The 17,534-nt window shown below is 32.7% G+C and overlaps 1 protein-coding gene across 7 annotated transcripts in view; it reads right to left on the reverse strand.

Moving 5' to 3' along the window:
• The window catches only part of LOC128675165 (uncharacterized protein), a 46,632-nt gene that overhangs the window by 18,195 nt on the left and 10,903 nt on the right, over positions 1 to 17,534 (reverse strand). Inside the window, exons 1-2 of one of the 7 annotated variants that reach the window (XM_053754369.1) lie at positions 9,396 to 9,516; positions 776 to 1,053 (exon numbers count right to left, since the gene is read on the reverse strand). The exons of 3 other annotated variants lie outside the window; for them this stretch is intronic. In XM_053754369.1, the coding sequence (XP_053610344.1) occupies positions 776 to 959 (184 nt within the window). In that variant the 5' untranslated portion in view covers positions 960 to 1,053; positions 9,396 to 9,516. Of the gene's footprint in view, positions 1 to 775; positions 1,054 to 9,302; positions 9,517 to 17,534 lie in introns of those variants that run through there. 3 more of the 7 variants (XM_053754371.2, XM_053754370.2, XM_053754372.1) reach the window with 3 other exon arrangements.

The following is a 17,534-nucleotide window of genomic DNA, read 5'->3' on the forward strand; positions in this document are numbered from 1 at the left end:
CTTAAAAAAAGCCATTCAGTTACTGCAGCAAAAAATCTAATTAGGTAAAAAAAAATTGTTAGTTTTAATTGATAAAGCAGATGTGAATGAGTATAATGAGATTTCTTTAGTTATACACTGTATAAAAGTGGTACTAAAATAGAAGAACTAGGTGTATTAAAACAAATAGTAGAACCAACTGGTCAAATAAATAAGGCCAATCTCATGCAAAATCAACCCATCCACGTGCTTTTTTGAATTTATTCTAATGCCAAACTTAACAAGTGGTTTCTATTATTTAAGGTAGGGGGCCCTTGAAGGGCCGTGATGCTTCGTACGCCCTATGAATTTACAATGAAGGGAAATTAGAGCATCAAGGTTCTGCCTTTTGAAATCGACCGTAGTGTTGGCGACGTGATGTCGAGGCCACCACACGGCCTTAAACGTCGCCTTCAAATTTAGCCCTTCTAATCGAAAAGTGGATTGCGACATTGACTTTTGCGATTGGTTTAGCCCTGTGCCTATGTTCAAGTTAATTAGAGGTAGATTCAGTAATTCAGTAAATGCGTTAGGTACATCATGATATTTCACATTTCTTTTGCATTCAAAATTCTAGACTAACCGTTTAGCTATAATGGTTACATCTTTTAAATTTCAATGACTGATTCCGAAAATTTACTTTTTCGTTAAAAATTTCTCCACAATTCACAACATCTCTTTTCGTTGGTAAAGCAATATTTAGTATCAAATAAAAACTTATATCGAGTGTTAGATATAGATACAAAAGTATTCTTACAACTGCTGCATTGGTTCCACCAAATCTTCTTCTCTTTTGCGTCAGCATCAGTCTTCTTTGTTTCAGTCTTCTTTAATTTCTTCTGTATTTTATGACATTTCTCCTTAACACTAAACTCAGTCTTTGCACTTGTCACTGGCACTTTGTCTTTTTTAGGGCTAAAACTGAACTTTCCGCTTCCCATATTGAAGGCTTTGAACACAACTTTTAAAACTTGTTCATAATCATCCTTGCCTTGTTAAGTTTTCACGGATATTGCAGTGATCTGATTGTTAACACTTAAAGGAAGCTTTTATTTAAATACAAATATGCCTGTAGCTCGATGTCGTAAAGATATTCAATATCGTATTATATTGTTGCGGAATGAATCGAAATCCATAAAACTAAAAGGTTTTATAGAGTTATCTTGAGGAGGCTTTGGCCTTGCAGAGTTCATTAAACTATTAAGTCGATAACTGAAATGTAATCTGCTGTCTGATTCCATCGGACACTTTATCTATTTATGTTCATTGAACTGATTATGCATCAAATAGGCGTTCAACTATATTTGGATTTATTGTACTTAAAAGATTTATTTATTAGATATATAATATTGTTATTTTGAATATACTTCAGATATTTCTCAATGTTCAGTTCTCATGAAAATAGTAAGACTGTCGTAAAGAATACTTCTGAATTATGTAATGTCAGTGTTTACCGCCATTAATGTCTCTATAGATTAAAAAAATAAACGAATCTTAAGATATAATTCTAGATTCTGCGACGGACTGCACCTAGGTCTAGCCGAAGATAAGCAGGCTATACCCTAGGTTTAACTAACTTAGACCGGCTGCACCTTGGTTTAGCTGGCTAAACTTGGTTTGGCCGCACTTCCGCACTTCAGGGTTTGGCCGTAAACTATAATAATATAACATTTGATAATTAAATTTAATACTAAACGTTAATAGTTAAATAGAAAAAAAATATAGTTATTGTTATTAATTCTAAATGATGATGAATCATAAATCCTGGACCATAAAACTTATTCACATCTTGAACAAGTCTTCCTTGGCTTTAATTCATATTTCATAAACAGTTGAAAATGCGGAAGAGACCATTCTTAAGGCGAGATCATTCTTAAGATGTTATTTGTCACGTATGAGTGATGGGAAAAAAAGCTAAAAATGTTTAATGTACTATTAGCTTTCGCCCGTGGCTCCGCACGCGTTTCCAACGGAAGCAATTCTTTTTCTACTCAAAATTTTAGGAATATTGGCTGATAGATAGAGTGTGAAGTGGTAACAAACAAACTTACTTTCCAGTATATAACATTAACTTTTGCCCGCGGCTTCGCTCGCGTGAGTATCCCACGGGCACAGTTATTTTTTCGGGATAAAGGAATGTATGAAGATTGGTTGAGTAGATAAAGTATGAAGAGGTAATAAGGAAACTTAATGTACTTTAATTACAAGTTTATCTTTAATTTACTTATAATTTCTATTAAATTTCAGTATGTAAGTGAATAAACGAATATCAATAAATTGTAAAACTAACGCATCACATTTTTTTTTTGCCTAACGCGGGTTACAGAATCTAAAGATGGTGAAATCAATCGCTCTGTAATCAAGATCAAATTTCAACTTGGAACCTCGTTAAGGGTTAAATAAGACCTGATTTCCATAAACTAGAAGTCAAGGAAGAAATTTATACTACTTGCACTATTTGCAATCAATTCTATGTAGTGCTCAGAATTACTGGTAAATAATAATGCAACGTTCTCCCTATCTCTAAAAATATTTACGACGATCTAGGAACTAATAACGATATATTTTGCAAAGCAATCACTGGGCAATGGACAAGATAGCAACAACTATCACATAAAATGACATTTACAGTCGCTAATCTCATATACGAGTATGCCATATAGCTTTTCAGTTAAAAAAATAAAAGACTTAGCCTCGGATCGTTTATGGCAGACGGTTCAATTACACATAAATTACGCACTAGCGTTTGGAATTTTATAGTTAAAATTGAACATTACCTTTGCTTGCTTAAAAAACCTTCACACTGGTGTTCTAGTCACTTTAGAATTTAGACTATAATCCATCGAATCCTACTTGCAAATTATATGAATGCAAAAATTGTGTGAATATGGTTGTCAGTCACAAAAATTCTACTGGGTGAATTCGATGAAATTTGGGTCTTGGGTGGATATAGCAAACATATAACGGACATATAACCTGGAATCATATAGGGGTTCTATTCTGAATTTGACAGACAACCAAACAAAAACGCCATAGGTTCGACGACCGACCACAGTGGGGTAATAATGCTGAAATTTCTACAGCAGCGAAACTAGGTGATATATATCGACTTCTAAAACTGTATAAATCATAAGGGTGTAGTTAATTAATAGTTTTTCATTTAATAATCTTAACAGGTATACCGTAAATTACTTGCAAATTTTTACTACCAATATTACCATTTTCTTATCAATACGCTAAATATACCAAGTTAATTGCGACACTGTGAAGTACTCTTAAGAATTCATTATACTGTCCTATTTTAATGATAATTTTATGACTATATTATTACTTTTATTATACAGGTCGATGTATGATGCTACGTCCTGAATGGCATAATCAAAGTTGACCATTAAATGTCAGCTATAACGCTCAATGATGCAAAATGGCTGTTTTTAAATGCTCTGAGTAACTATAAACTGCATGATGACTGCGTTGGAGTCCATTACTACAATATATTAACATAGAGCGGTACTACATCAAAGAACATAGTTCGACATATTAATATTATTACGATAGATGCTGTTAATTTGTAAAAAAAAATATTTCTGAACATTACATACAGTATGAGATTTCATTTGTCTTAAGATTGTTGTTTCTAATGTTATAACATACGAGTTTAATACCCTAGTACTAGATGCATCAACCTCCGTTTCAATGTATGTTAGTTACGTCGTCTATAATGGTCATATTTTGTATTACAGAAAAATTAAAATATTACTCGTAAGTACTTATAATGCATATTTTACAAACGAAAACCCCATTAGCGTTAGCACTAAAGCTAAACCAAAGGCAGGTTTATTAATTGGCGCTTTGGCACGTTGAATCACGACCGGCCATAAGCAATATTTCATCTAACAACAAGCTGAAACAGAAGTGGGCCGGCTATCGAATATTCCTGTTTATTGTTGCGAAATCAAACGCAATTTTATTAGATCCAACACCGAGTAATGTGACAGCGTTTTGGAAACAGCACGTTGATTCATTTATTCCTATTCACCATTCTACAAGTAAATTTTTCATCAATTGATACATAGGCTGTGAATAGAGAGTCATAGGCTGAGAATAGCTGAAGATTTAAGTAGGACAAATCCAAGCCTTAGAAAAGTTTTAAGGGGCTTTAGAAGAGTCAATAGTCTATAAACTTTTAATTTATCTCAGATTCCTCAATATTGGCACATATATAAGAAAAATATTAGTTATTTCTGGATATAATACAAATTTGGTTACTATGTCAAATTCATTTTAATAAACAAACGTGATATTTAGATCTAGATCGTTGATTGAAATACCATATTTTATTGACTTACGTTTAAACAGGTCTAAGAAATGGTTACCGATGTAGGAAGCAGCGGGTCGGTAGTGTTTCACTCCACGACTTACAAAACAGATATACAGCCGGTGGAAACGTGGTCGAAATTAACCTGATTTATCGGACACATTTGTTCCGCTTTATTACTATATAATACTGTTAGTACAATCATTGCATAGCACCTTCACAAACTCACAACTGCTATTTGCAATAATGAACATAAATATTTCGAATGTGAGCTATTTAGATGATGTACAGTTTAATGCCATTTACGAGTAGATTTGTACATAATAAAAAAGCATGTTTTAGGATAGAACTAAATTGTTTTGTTTTCCGATTCCAAATAGAATGGTGTGAGATATATATATATATATATATATATATATATATATATATATATATATATATATATATATATATATATATATATATATATATATATATATATATATATATATATATATATATATATATTATTTTAAACTTTTGATTCAGTTTACGGAAAGTAACGGTTTACGGTTTACGGAACTATTCAAGTCAATAACATTACTTATACATAGGTGATCTAGATAAAATCATTAACTTCCTGAACGTAGATCTTTCATAAGCTAGGAAAGTTATGGCCATAGATAAATGTAAGTCAATAAACAATAAAATTAACAAGAAGCCAGTGTTCCGTGTTATGTAAGTGGTATTTAGATAGCTCATAGGTTTCCTTCTTCCTTGAACCGATCTATACAGCACTTTGTGAAAATGATTGATGTATAATAAATTGCAGTGAGAAGACATGATAAATTGCATGGGCGGCTCACATTTTGAAACTAAAAAATCAGTTATTCCCATGATAAAATATATTTAAAAAAATATGATTTGCAAAAACAAATAAAGCTTTGAATAAAATGAAAAAAAACAAATTTAAAAAAAAACAACGATTTTGCCCTAAGATAAATATTTAAGTTGAAATGCAATAAAAGATGAAGTAAAGCAAAGGATTTTGTAAAGAGCTACCCACTAGATAGTGACAAAAAAATCATTTGATATTTCCGCTATCAGAGCATTCACACCTAACGGTAGAGAGATTCGATCTGGTTTGCGAAACAATAAAATTACATGGATGACATCGAAACTTGTTCTATCGTAGGCCTATTCAGGTGTCATCACCCTCTAATACAGTTGCAATTTTAATTTGATATCTGCCATTAAGTACATTATGTATGTACGTAAAATAATAATTATAAAGTTGAAACATTTTTAGTATAATGGTAAATGTGAATCCATGAAATGTACTGTATTGTGAAATCATCAATAAGCAGGAAACTGCTGCTCGAAATATTTTTGAGGTACTTCATTGATTAATGTAAACATTTTTTTTTTCGATTATTGCACAGACTTTCAGGAATACAATGGTATAGCTGCGAGTGTGGAAGTCTACCAGAATACTTGCGGCATTATCTGTTATGCTGTATCTGTATCTCATGTCTGTTTGTTGAAGCCTGACCTATCTAACAATGCACTTTTCTTATTCATTCAACGGTGTTTGGCCACAAGTTAAGTTCAACGATCTCCAAGCGCAACGTGTTTTTGATAAGGTCACCAATTCGCTATCCGACATTTTTTTCGCAGATTCACGATAACAGTTAAAAAAGCGGTATACCAAAGAGTTGGATGCCGTTTTAATTACTTCACAGGCTTGTAGTAGTAAAAGTGCCGTTAGTTGAAAGTGATATGTCATGACGACCGAGATTTCACCTCAAAGCTGAAATAAGTAAATAGTAATGTAAGAGTGAGATAATGTTGGAATCAAGTGTTTAGTGAAACAAAATGAGGAATTCAGTGTTTAGTGAAACAAAATATCAATATATAAATGAAATTCGCAAAATATAAAACTTCCCGGAACAACAACATCGTAAAACTTGCTCATAAGGAGAGGAAACTACTTACACAGACTTACTTAGGAGAAACAGATTTTAAAAGCTATAAAGATGCTTATAGAGGACTTAAGCTAGCTCTTGATTAAAATGCTAATGCTATTAAAGTAGTCTGCACTTCTGTAGCCATGAAACTAGTTCCCTCTTTGCTATTCAAATACATCTCCGCTCTCTTTGTTGGATCGGGCCTAAACCCGACTTTAGATTTAAATCCTAGAGTTATTCTTGCACTGACACAGTTAGCACATACTTAATCCAACTTTATCTTAATGAAAACAAACATCCGCGTAGTGAAATACGTAATTAGAACCATTAACATTTATGTGGCCGGCCGTGCAACGTTATGCTACCGTCTAAATGCAAATCAAACCATAGCCATTCAATTCGCGACTTTAAAATGTGTACTTTGGTGTATAAATTGAGGACGTGGAATAAATTTGAAATGGTATATCGATAAAACATAATATGTCATAATGATCATAATTATTAATCGAATAATGCCTATTAATAGCAAGAAAAAGTAAAAAAAATTTTTTTTGCAAAAAAAATACGGAGGAATGAAAATCTGTGAAAGTAAACGAGAATACCATCTTTTGACATTTTTCTTTGAATAAAATTCATAAAAAACAGTTAGGTACTAAGCACTTTTGTTCTCACAGCTACAATATGCAGTAATACTTGAACACGAATGCGCTTCCTAGGCATTGCGATCACGCATACGAAATGATACACCCACTGCACTGAGTCACATACATTTACAATTGATACAAATATATCCTACTAATCCTACTTATATTATAAATGCGAAAGTTTGTAAGGAAATTTACTGGACGGATTGTTATGAAATTTGGTGCACGGGTAGAATATAACCTGGAATAACACATAGGGTATGTTTATCCTGAAATTCTCATGGAGCGAAGCCCCGGGGCGCGGCTAGTGTACAATAAATAACACAAAAATCTATATTTAATTAATACGACGAATTTATCGAAACGAAATCTTGGTCAAATATAATGGTTACATTCTAGGTACTTCATAAAAAGTAATATTCATAATATACATGGATGTTTGAACTTCAATTAGGTAGGTACTCAAGCTTCCATAAATTTCCTATTACAACCTACTATATACAACTTGTGTAACAATGTAACGAAGTTTTACATTTAACCTTTTTTCAATATTCAATGTTCACAAGATCATTTCAGCGGCAACTAGTACACTATATATGTACTTAGTATATATTGGTTTGGTATTTGAAATTCATTGGCAATTGTAAAATGTTTTACAAAATACTCGTAGCTATTTATAATGAAAGTGCATACACAAAATATATTATCTGATTGCCTTCCGGAGACCCTGAATATATAAAAATAAAAAGAAATGAAAAGAAAATCATATATGATTAAAGTATTCAGGACAATAAAATTATAGAGTTTCAAGTAAACATTAGATATTAATGTTAAAAATGCACGGCAAGGCTACTGTGGATCGCAATATTTTATTGCTCAATGTTAAGAACAATGGATAATTATTCATTATAACAGTTGATTTTCTTCCTTTAGAATTATTAAATAATACGTATAAATCTAAGATAGGAACTTAAGTGAAAACTGCCTGATTTTTCATTAAACTATTATTGGATTATAGTTTTTTAAATATAATCTATAATTATATCTTCAATCTATCAAATTATAGATTTTATTGAATTTACATTACATCTACCGTTTCATTGAAAGAACCAGCATAGGGTACCACGGAACCATTGGATTGGATACCACGACCAGTGATAAATAAAAATAAATACATTTTTACATATCACTGCACATATTTCTGAATTATTTCACAAAAACACTTTTAAAATGAAATAACCTTCAAATGAATTCCAAGGAAGTAATGTAAATGAAGTGACATTTATTAAGTGGTATTAAATTGCAAAGTTGCTAGCTTTACAATTTAATAACGCAATATAAAAACAATAAACTAAATATGAAAAAGAACTAAAACTTCAATTGTTAGATTAGATACCATTAGCCTGAGATAAATAAAAACTACTGTTTTTCCTAATTCGACTTGTAAAAACTTCAAACATTTGCTACAAAGAAAGAATCAGTTGCAGCCAAAAGTACATAAGTATTCTCCGTAACGTATCGAATAACAAATAATATCTATGCACAATTCTATACTAAGTTGGATTTGAACAAAGAAGTCTTTTTCACCCAAGACTCAATTGACCTAGAAACGCACAATATAGAGGAGTACTATTCACCACAGTATAACACTAAGCAAAGATTGTGACGACTGTCGGTAAAATCAACTCCTGCATTTTAATATCAAAATATGTAAAAAAATTAATAGCTGATTCTAGTGATTAAAGTAAAAGCAATAACAATTTAATCAGAGGAAAGTTAATGAAACTATGGTAGCTAAATACATGGTCCAACATAACACCGGTCCCGGGTCCCGGGGCTATACAAAGTAACGACTGATTAGTGTCTTGATAAAAAGTCATGGATCTTTGAGATTAAGACTTAAATAGTAAAAATAAAACACTTATTTAATAAAAGGATAGCCTTTAAGGTAGCTTTAACAAAAACTGAACATAGTCATATACAATTATGAATATATCCACTTAAGTTTGTACCTTATAAAGCTTAGACTTCAATTACAGATAAAGTAATAAATGTTATGTAAATTTTAATAAATAATAGTGTATTTGAGAAACTATATTCATAGAACTAAATAAAGGAGTGAATCTATGAAATTCGAAAATGCTTAATTCTCCAGTTGTCAGTAACTATCTAAGTAGTAGCAGTATACAATACCTTAATTTTGTAGGACCCTAGTAATGTACAAAACATTATAACTTAGTTACATGATGCAGCTTAATTTGGTCTTATACCAAATAAACGTGGAACGAATAAGTAAATGAGATTTCAAAAACGATAAATTCAATTAAAAGTAGCCCGCTGTATGTTAATTAAAATAAATAACCAAAATCTAAATACCTAAGTAACTCGTGACTAAACAAATCGTGGAAGTATAATAAACCAAGTCAAATACACACTAATTACGACATCGAGCACTGGATATAAGCTTACAATTTTTGAATACCACTCTTCCGTTGCACAAGTTTTTCGCGCGACAACTTGTGATGCGCGTGCGCCGGTTACCGCGCGCGCTGTGTCGGCCGTTCGATGCGACAATGCTGCTACATTATGCCGCGAGGCACCGGATCGCCTCCCTCATGCAGCACCTCTCTCTTTTGAGATACGGGTCGCGATTGTTAACACTCCTGCGTTTATAGGAATTTTCTACTTAATTGCGGGGTGGTTTGGTTAACAATTTATGTATACATTCTTCTTAGATGCCCTAGCATAACTATAAAACAAAATTACAGAGTAAGGAAGGCATAATTACGACAACAACGAACTAGACCAAAGGTACTAGGTAACTAGACCAAAGTGAAATAATTTTATAGGAGGCAAAGTTAACTTTATGAAAAAAACTATACGAACTAAACATATAATTAGTACAGATTCAAAGTTAAAGATGTGGAAATAGATAGATGATGGAAATAGATCAAGATATTGAAGTGTAAACGTAGCGTATATAAAAACGTAGAATAACTGTTGGCAACATGGGTTGATGACATTAGACCGTGGGTTGAAAATGGAAGTAGCATACGACCGAGGCGAGTTTGCCCATGTTGGCTGTAGGGTGTTATAGACAAAGATGATAAGAGACTTTGGAAATATGATTATTTTTTCGATGACGGAGAGTATTTTTGTAGGTATGTGTAGTGCTTACAAATTGAAAGAACACCATCCAAAACAAGGGGTCATGGACCACGTGATGCTTTTGCCGAAAACGAGGAGTCGTAAAATTCTACAACCCATTATTCTGTTCCACGAAACAGTGCTACCGGCTAAATCTTTTCGCCTCATACAATCACGCCCACAGTGAAGTGTCGGTGTTCTATCACAGTGTTGTTTAAACTTAGCTTTGAAACTTAGTAGACACTTTTTTTAATGTAAACGTAGGCCAAGTTCTACAAACTAGTCGTTACCATAGGAATGATATCAAAACCTGCGAAGCCTGGTTACAAATGTGACATCTACTGGTCTAAACTCGAGACTTACTGGTGACTGAACTAAGGTTTTCTTTTGCAATATAGATTTTAATGATTACTTATAACCACAACAGCTTAAAGGGCGGTGCATGCACTGACTGCATACGCGTATGCGTGCGCGGTTTTTGAATGGAATTGTAACAATGTCCACATAGCAATTAAAAATCAATAAATTTCAAGAACATTAAGACTTCACATTGACAATTCCCGACTTACATATATGCGTAGCCAATATTATTGATGACTGTTTGCGATACAATGTTACCATGAATGCGCAATCTTACGAAATACTTTGCATATTGTATTGACAATTGACTTATGCGCCGGCGATGCAGTAATATAAACATGCATTTGCAAGGGCATCGAACTAGAATGGACTCTTGTTAGTATCATCCTATTATGTATCTAATATTATAAATGCTATGAGATGAGTTTACTTGTGAGTGTGACGGTGTGACACCTTTTTTAAGATACACCCTATTTTACTGAAATTTGGAATCTCATATTACAAATCCAAATTTCGTATGTACAAGATAACACACATAAGAAGAAATCTCTCTTATACGAACTTTCAACGAGATTATTGTATTGAAACTTCATTATTATCTAGTTATACTTTGTCTTACATAAGTATTAATTACTTTGTTCTATTATTAAACCCTTTTAGCGTTTTCCCATACGTTTTCACATAAATCTTGATAGTTTTGTTAGTTTGTGCCAATAAGTAAATATACTCATAGTTCAAATGCAGTAGGCAAACAACGTAATTTGTCGCAATGTTTGATGTGATTCCACTCTAGGGGCTTGACAAGATTAGCATGTATTTATTAAAGTGCACGTTATAAACTTCAAACATATCGTCTTTCATAATTAATTAGTGCAATTATCCAATTTGCTACATTGTAAGTAATATTGTTATTAGTTTCTAAAAATATTTTAAAAACATAGAATCTAGAATATTTTTGCTTTCACATGTAATGAATGGTATTAAAATACATATAGCAGGCTGCTTTATAGATTGACTATAAATGATTTCACATCAATACGTAAAACACTTCATATAACATCTCCATAAAATATTTTCACCACGATTTCTCTAATCGACAAACGTGCACATAAAAACTTCACATAATCCTGGGAGTATGCAGTATGCACCATGCGAATACCCGCATCTCGTTGAAAAGGGACAGGGCTATTACTCCCTACAATAGTATCATTAATCTTTTATGGGGTCGTTGACCTCACCAGAGTGATAGACAATGGTGTTGGTTGCGGCTGTGAGGTGAATTAATACGAATGCAATGGGAAGCGAGCAACTCGACCAGCCTTGAACTTGCATGCAGTTCTATGCAGCGATGAATGCGAAAGCAGTCGCCATTTCTAGTGTACGCGTCATTATTTGTGCAGTGACCATGCTATTTGATACGATGAATACATTACAGGTATTTCATAGTATTCCACGAATAAGCAGTAATATTATATTTTATCTGGTAATTAAATAAATACAAATAAAATCATTATTACAGATTACTACAAGTAAATAAGCCATACGCCCTTCGATGAGTTTATGAGTAGAAAGTTAAAAAAAATGTTTATATGTTTATGAGTAGAAATTCTTGACAGAAAATTTGCTCTGGGAGCTTACTATCATCTCTTAACGCACGCAATGATACACTTTACGACCTAAACTGAACTGCATCGCAAATTCGTACCATCGGCTTAATTTTTTAGATGAATGCGATTAATTTTAGGTTCCGACATTGAACTGAGTTGCATTGGAATCGTTCTGTAAAAGTTGATGGTAGGCCTGCTGATATCATTTTAAAATTACTTAACGCGATCCCTTTGCGATCTAAACTGATCGGCATCGCAAATTCATACTTTCGACTTAATTTTTGGTATCAATGCGATTCATTTTAGGTTCGTTAGGTTATAGTTAGGTAGGTTAGAGAATAGAGAAGGTCTGTCGTAAAATAACAATGACTTTTAGTTTAGGTAAAGTATGCTTGGTAGGTAGATAGTTATGAAAAGGGCTAAGATGATGACTATTATTTTTCTAAGGTTTAGTAAGAATATGTTTTTTGGTGCTCCAACACAGCATATTACAAAATTTATTTATTTAAGAAGTTGTTACGCGACAAAGTCAGTTATCTATTATTTAATATAGCAGAAGCGTCAGTTAACGTAAGCGCCAAACGTAAACGTAATTTTGGCCAAAGAAAGTTACTTATATACATATACACTGTGCAAGAACTTTTTTAAATTTTCTGGTCACCATAGTAGTAAGTAAATGTAATTTTACGGACACATAACGAAGTGACGGCTAATGCGCCTCTTCCAAGCAACCATAAACAAACGACTATTCTAGAGTCTATATTCATCCATGTATCCAGCTTTAGTTAAACAGGAAAATTTTTCTTCAGGTAAGTGTCATAAATGGGGAACACATAAGCTTAATATGGTAATGATATGGCTGAGTGCATACTCGATAAATAAATAGGACTATCAGTGAAGTGCCTATCGAATCGATTACTATTTCAAGTATTTTCACACTTACATTCGCACTTTGTTGGCAAGTATTTTTGTTTATTCTTACTTTAGATAACTATTGAGGTATAACTTGAGATCTTTTAAATGATATACCTACCTACCAAAAGTGGCTTTTTACGGCGATGAAATCTAGGACTATGGTTACCATCAAATTTAGTCTTAGTGCTCGTTTAATTATTTAGAAATAGGTAAATACAGATCTAGGATATGTCCACACGTTGAGACAGAAAGTTCCTTAGATATCAACATAGATATATCGCAAAATCCAGTCACTAGTCACGACAAAACATTTCATCTAAGCCTAGTAACACTAGGTATGATCTCGCGAATTGTACCCAGTAGGTTGCGGGGTCGATGCCCTCCCAACCGGTCCAGCTTTAAGCTTTGGCGCAGAACTGTGAGGCAAACTTGGCCCACTTTTCCCAGTCACGCTATCAAAGTACCACTGGGTATTTTACCGATTAGATATTTATATTGGACGATGTTATTGCATGAACACGTAACATTAGATATCAATCAAAGGCTTTTGATAATAAAAAATATTTGAGTTGAAAACTGAATTGGTTAACCAAACTCCCTTCAGTGGGTTTCAAGTGAAATAGAGAAAAATAGTAATTTTCGATACACCCACAAGTAAATTTGAAGAGAAGAAAAATAAAACATTCCTGTCTTGCACATGCAGATAAAGACAGTGTATCTACATTATCTACACAAGTGAAAAGAGAGGTAAAGTTGTCAACAAAATAAATAAAATAAACGATAAGTATAAAAATTTCATTACTTGTAACGATAATAAACTTGGTTGTTGTAAATTTCAGATGAAGCAAGAAGTGTAAAATTGGAAGTGTTACAGGCAAATTTATGTCAAAATTATAAAGTCGCATTGAATTCTTTATGTGGACTACCACATTATTACTAAATAATGGCGAATTAGCAACAAACATTGATAGGTATTGTACTATTATAAATATACAAAGAATTATATAAACTTACAGACGAAATATTTGTCAATTAATTAGTTTCTTAAATATCTATTTCACATGCGGAAATTTCGAGTAAGTACATTAGAAATGGAATTAATATTCATATAGTGTAAAAGATTCGAAAATCACGTTGTAAAAGTAAGTACCTATGTCAAAGTTAAGAAGAAAAAGTAGAAAAGACACAGACACTAGGCTACAAGCCTGCGAAGCAATTACTACTAAACTAACTATAGGTATAAATCGAGAAAATACAATACAATATCTTTATTTCACAAATTAATTACATAGTATACATAAGTACAAAATTTATAATCACACATAGCATGACTGACATAGTATGATTAAAATAGTGAATTTTTAAATCATAACTCGAAGCGTTTAAAACGATCGAGTCGTTGACCATGAAATATAATTTTAATTCAACATGAGCTGTCTATGCTTTTGGAAACTGAATAGAACTGATCAAACTAACCAGATATTATATTTGAAAACCTCTTTTTTCAATAAATGGCAATGAATCGCAACGTTGTTAAACAAGTAAGAATCTGTATGTTCCATTTTCACATGAAAACGGCTGAACAGATTTTGGTATAGATTAGACCTTGAAAATGCAAAATTGGATCTACCTATTCGACATTCGTGGAATCTACATTTCTGATTCAACATTTTTGGAACTCAACATTATGGTCCAGAAGGGAATATACGGATATTTGCGTGGCGGTGATTGAACAAGATTCGTAGCATGTAGGTTGACTCCGTTGTTGTAAAATTGCAATTGAAACAATCAACCGCTACTGGCAAAATGCACTTTTATATAGGTACCTTTCTTAAGTGGACTCTTGTTACAAATTGATATATTTCTTGCAAAATTGTATTGCTTCGAGGAATGTAATAGCTGTCTTTATGGCATAAGTGAAGTTTGAAGTTTGATACTTCAATTTTGATACTTCTATTTTTTAAATATATAATATACATATCATGTATAGAACACCTTTCTTTCTCTTTGGAAGTAAACATTACATTGTAACTGATAAAATTGCATGGTCCTACAGTAGATAAAAACCAAAGTGAAGTGAAACAATTTACACATTTTATTTTATCATATTTAATTAGGCACGCGAACACTATAAAAATTTAGCTATCTATGCTGCAAGAAATTGAATCACCCATAGGTAATACACGTGAATTAATCCATTAATGTGACAATACCAAGTATATTCATAAAACAAAAATCGTCAATAAATTTGTACAGGTACTTCCTAACTTACGAGGTCTACGTGACTTTGGTCACTGCAGCACATTGCATTACGGTATTCCAATTGGTATGCAAAACAGAATAGTGTTGATCAACGTGATAATCAAGTACTTACTTGTGGAAGTTAATTTTTTTATTTGATTTTAAGGAGCTCCACCTTTGATTCTATTTAAGTTAAATTGTTTTAGAAAAATATAACGGTAAGTATGTGTGAAATTGCATGTTATGTTATAAACATGAAGACATTTGCTACATCAGGCTGCTATAAGTTTTAAAGCAAAATATCAATTGCATAATATTGAAAGATGGTGAAGAGTGGAGGGAAAAAGTAGAAAAATGATCTGATGCTTTATGGCTGGGGAAATAAATTGGGAATGCGAGAGAGGTTTTGGAGCAAAACTGTGTAATTCGATTTAGTTAGAATAACGCTACATATTACAGGCATACCATACCAGTGCTTTTCACCTTAAGATAAGTGTACTGTACATAAGCATAATACAAACTCAGGATTACAGATTACTTGCCTCCTAAAAACCTTCAAAAACCAATAATAGCAGCTTAACTACTGCAGCCTGCTTGATTTTTCAAGCCAAACATCTCATTTAACGAGCTGAATAGTTGATAGATTTTCAAGCAATCGCAATCCCCGTCTGGGACGTAAAATATAATCGTTGGAGAGCTGCGGTAGAGGAAAAATAGGAGCAAACCTTTATCTAGAAATGGGGAAGTTATATTTAGTTTATTCAAATAACTAAACCAGCATATACATCAAGCTTAAGAGAAGAAGTGGAAAAAATGGAGCAAACCTTTGTCCAGCAGTGTAAGAAGTAATAAGTTTGAATAAATAAACACAGCATATAATACTGAAGGTATCTCAAGTTTACATAAGCATGAAGCAAGCCTAGGACCTGGAGCCGGTCCTGCTCAGACTGGTTACATTAATCTCGCGTTTGCGGTTACTGTGTCGACTAACGGTACCTGGCAGATGGAGCCACGCGCCTACGTTGGGACAAAGAACAGTCACACACAGATGCGATAGGTTCAGCTGCAGCACGGCCATATTGGGCAATAGACTTCATAGCAGCTTGGAGATTGCTATTAATGGAAAAGTTCTCTTAAGTACCTAATCGTAAGCGGAGTATTGAAAAAAGTAAACCTTCTACTAAAATCGAGTATGAACGTTTGACGGTTTAAAGCACTGATGGATATTTTCAGCGCTTGCGCTATTATATTTACAAGAAATTAAAATCAGAGAAATGGATTACTCAATCATAAAGTGCTAGAACGCGACATTCAAATGACCCAGTTCAAAAAGTCCAAAAATCTTGAATTAAAATCACATATAGTAATCGAAGAAGATTTAAAAACTGAACAATCCAATTATGCTAGATCAAAATCACCAAAATTGTGACTTGGTGGTGTCCATCCATTTGTTCTAGTAATATGCTAAAATTCTTAGTTATTATTCTGACATGATGGGTATACGTAATTGACAGGTCTAAAATAAGAAAAATGTCGTGAAAATAGTTAATATACTGCACAATAATCAAATCAAAAAGTTCCGGAAGCGCGCGTATGACACCCCTAATGTTGCAGGCGTCCATACCATAGACTGCTTCCTTGTTCAGTAGTATAAAAAAGCTATTTGGAAAAGAGAATATAATTATAATATGATCCTCTCTAAGGACAGACACACAGATAATCTTGTCAGATAGAACATAATTAAAGAAAGTTCAGTGGCCTCCATTTGTTGAGTGCATTGAAAGATTGCATTTATCTTGGCAAGTGGCAACTGAGATGAGACGATAATAATAGACATGATGTTGCTCGGTTACAGAAAAACAAAGAGTTTTAAATAGGATTTACAAAAGATAGGATTGTTAGTCTGTAGTCATCTAAATGTTAGGCAACGTTTAATAACACAATGCAAGAAATAAAGGATCAAAATTATTTTGTACGTATTTTTAATAGTGAAATTGGACAAATAGAGTAAAAGGCGTTTGTCAAAAACCTAGATGTTCATTTTCAATATTGCGTTATAAATGCTATGGTAATTTTCATAACTTGTAAATTATGATAATTCTTAATCTCTTATAGGTAATCAATAAAGTTGGTCGAACCTATAAATCATTGAACGCGTGTAAAGCACAGAATTTCGATTCTAATGGTAAGAGAGAAGAAATGGTTGATATGGAGACTACCAGAGTCTTCATATCAACCATTTGACGATATCAACGATTTTTACTTATAAATATAGTCCAAGTCTCCATATCATATATATGACATACACTATTTGTCAATCTATCAAGATAATCTATGA

Source organism: Plodia interpunctella, chromosome 14 (assembly GCF_027563975.2).
Source record: "Plodia interpunctella isolate USDA-ARS_2022_Savannah chromosome 14, ilPloInte3.2, whole genome shotgun sequence".
In the NCBI taxonomy this organism is placed as follows: domain Eukaryota; kingdom Metazoa; phylum Arthropoda; class Insecta; order Lepidoptera; family Pyralidae; genus Plodia; species Plodia interpunctella.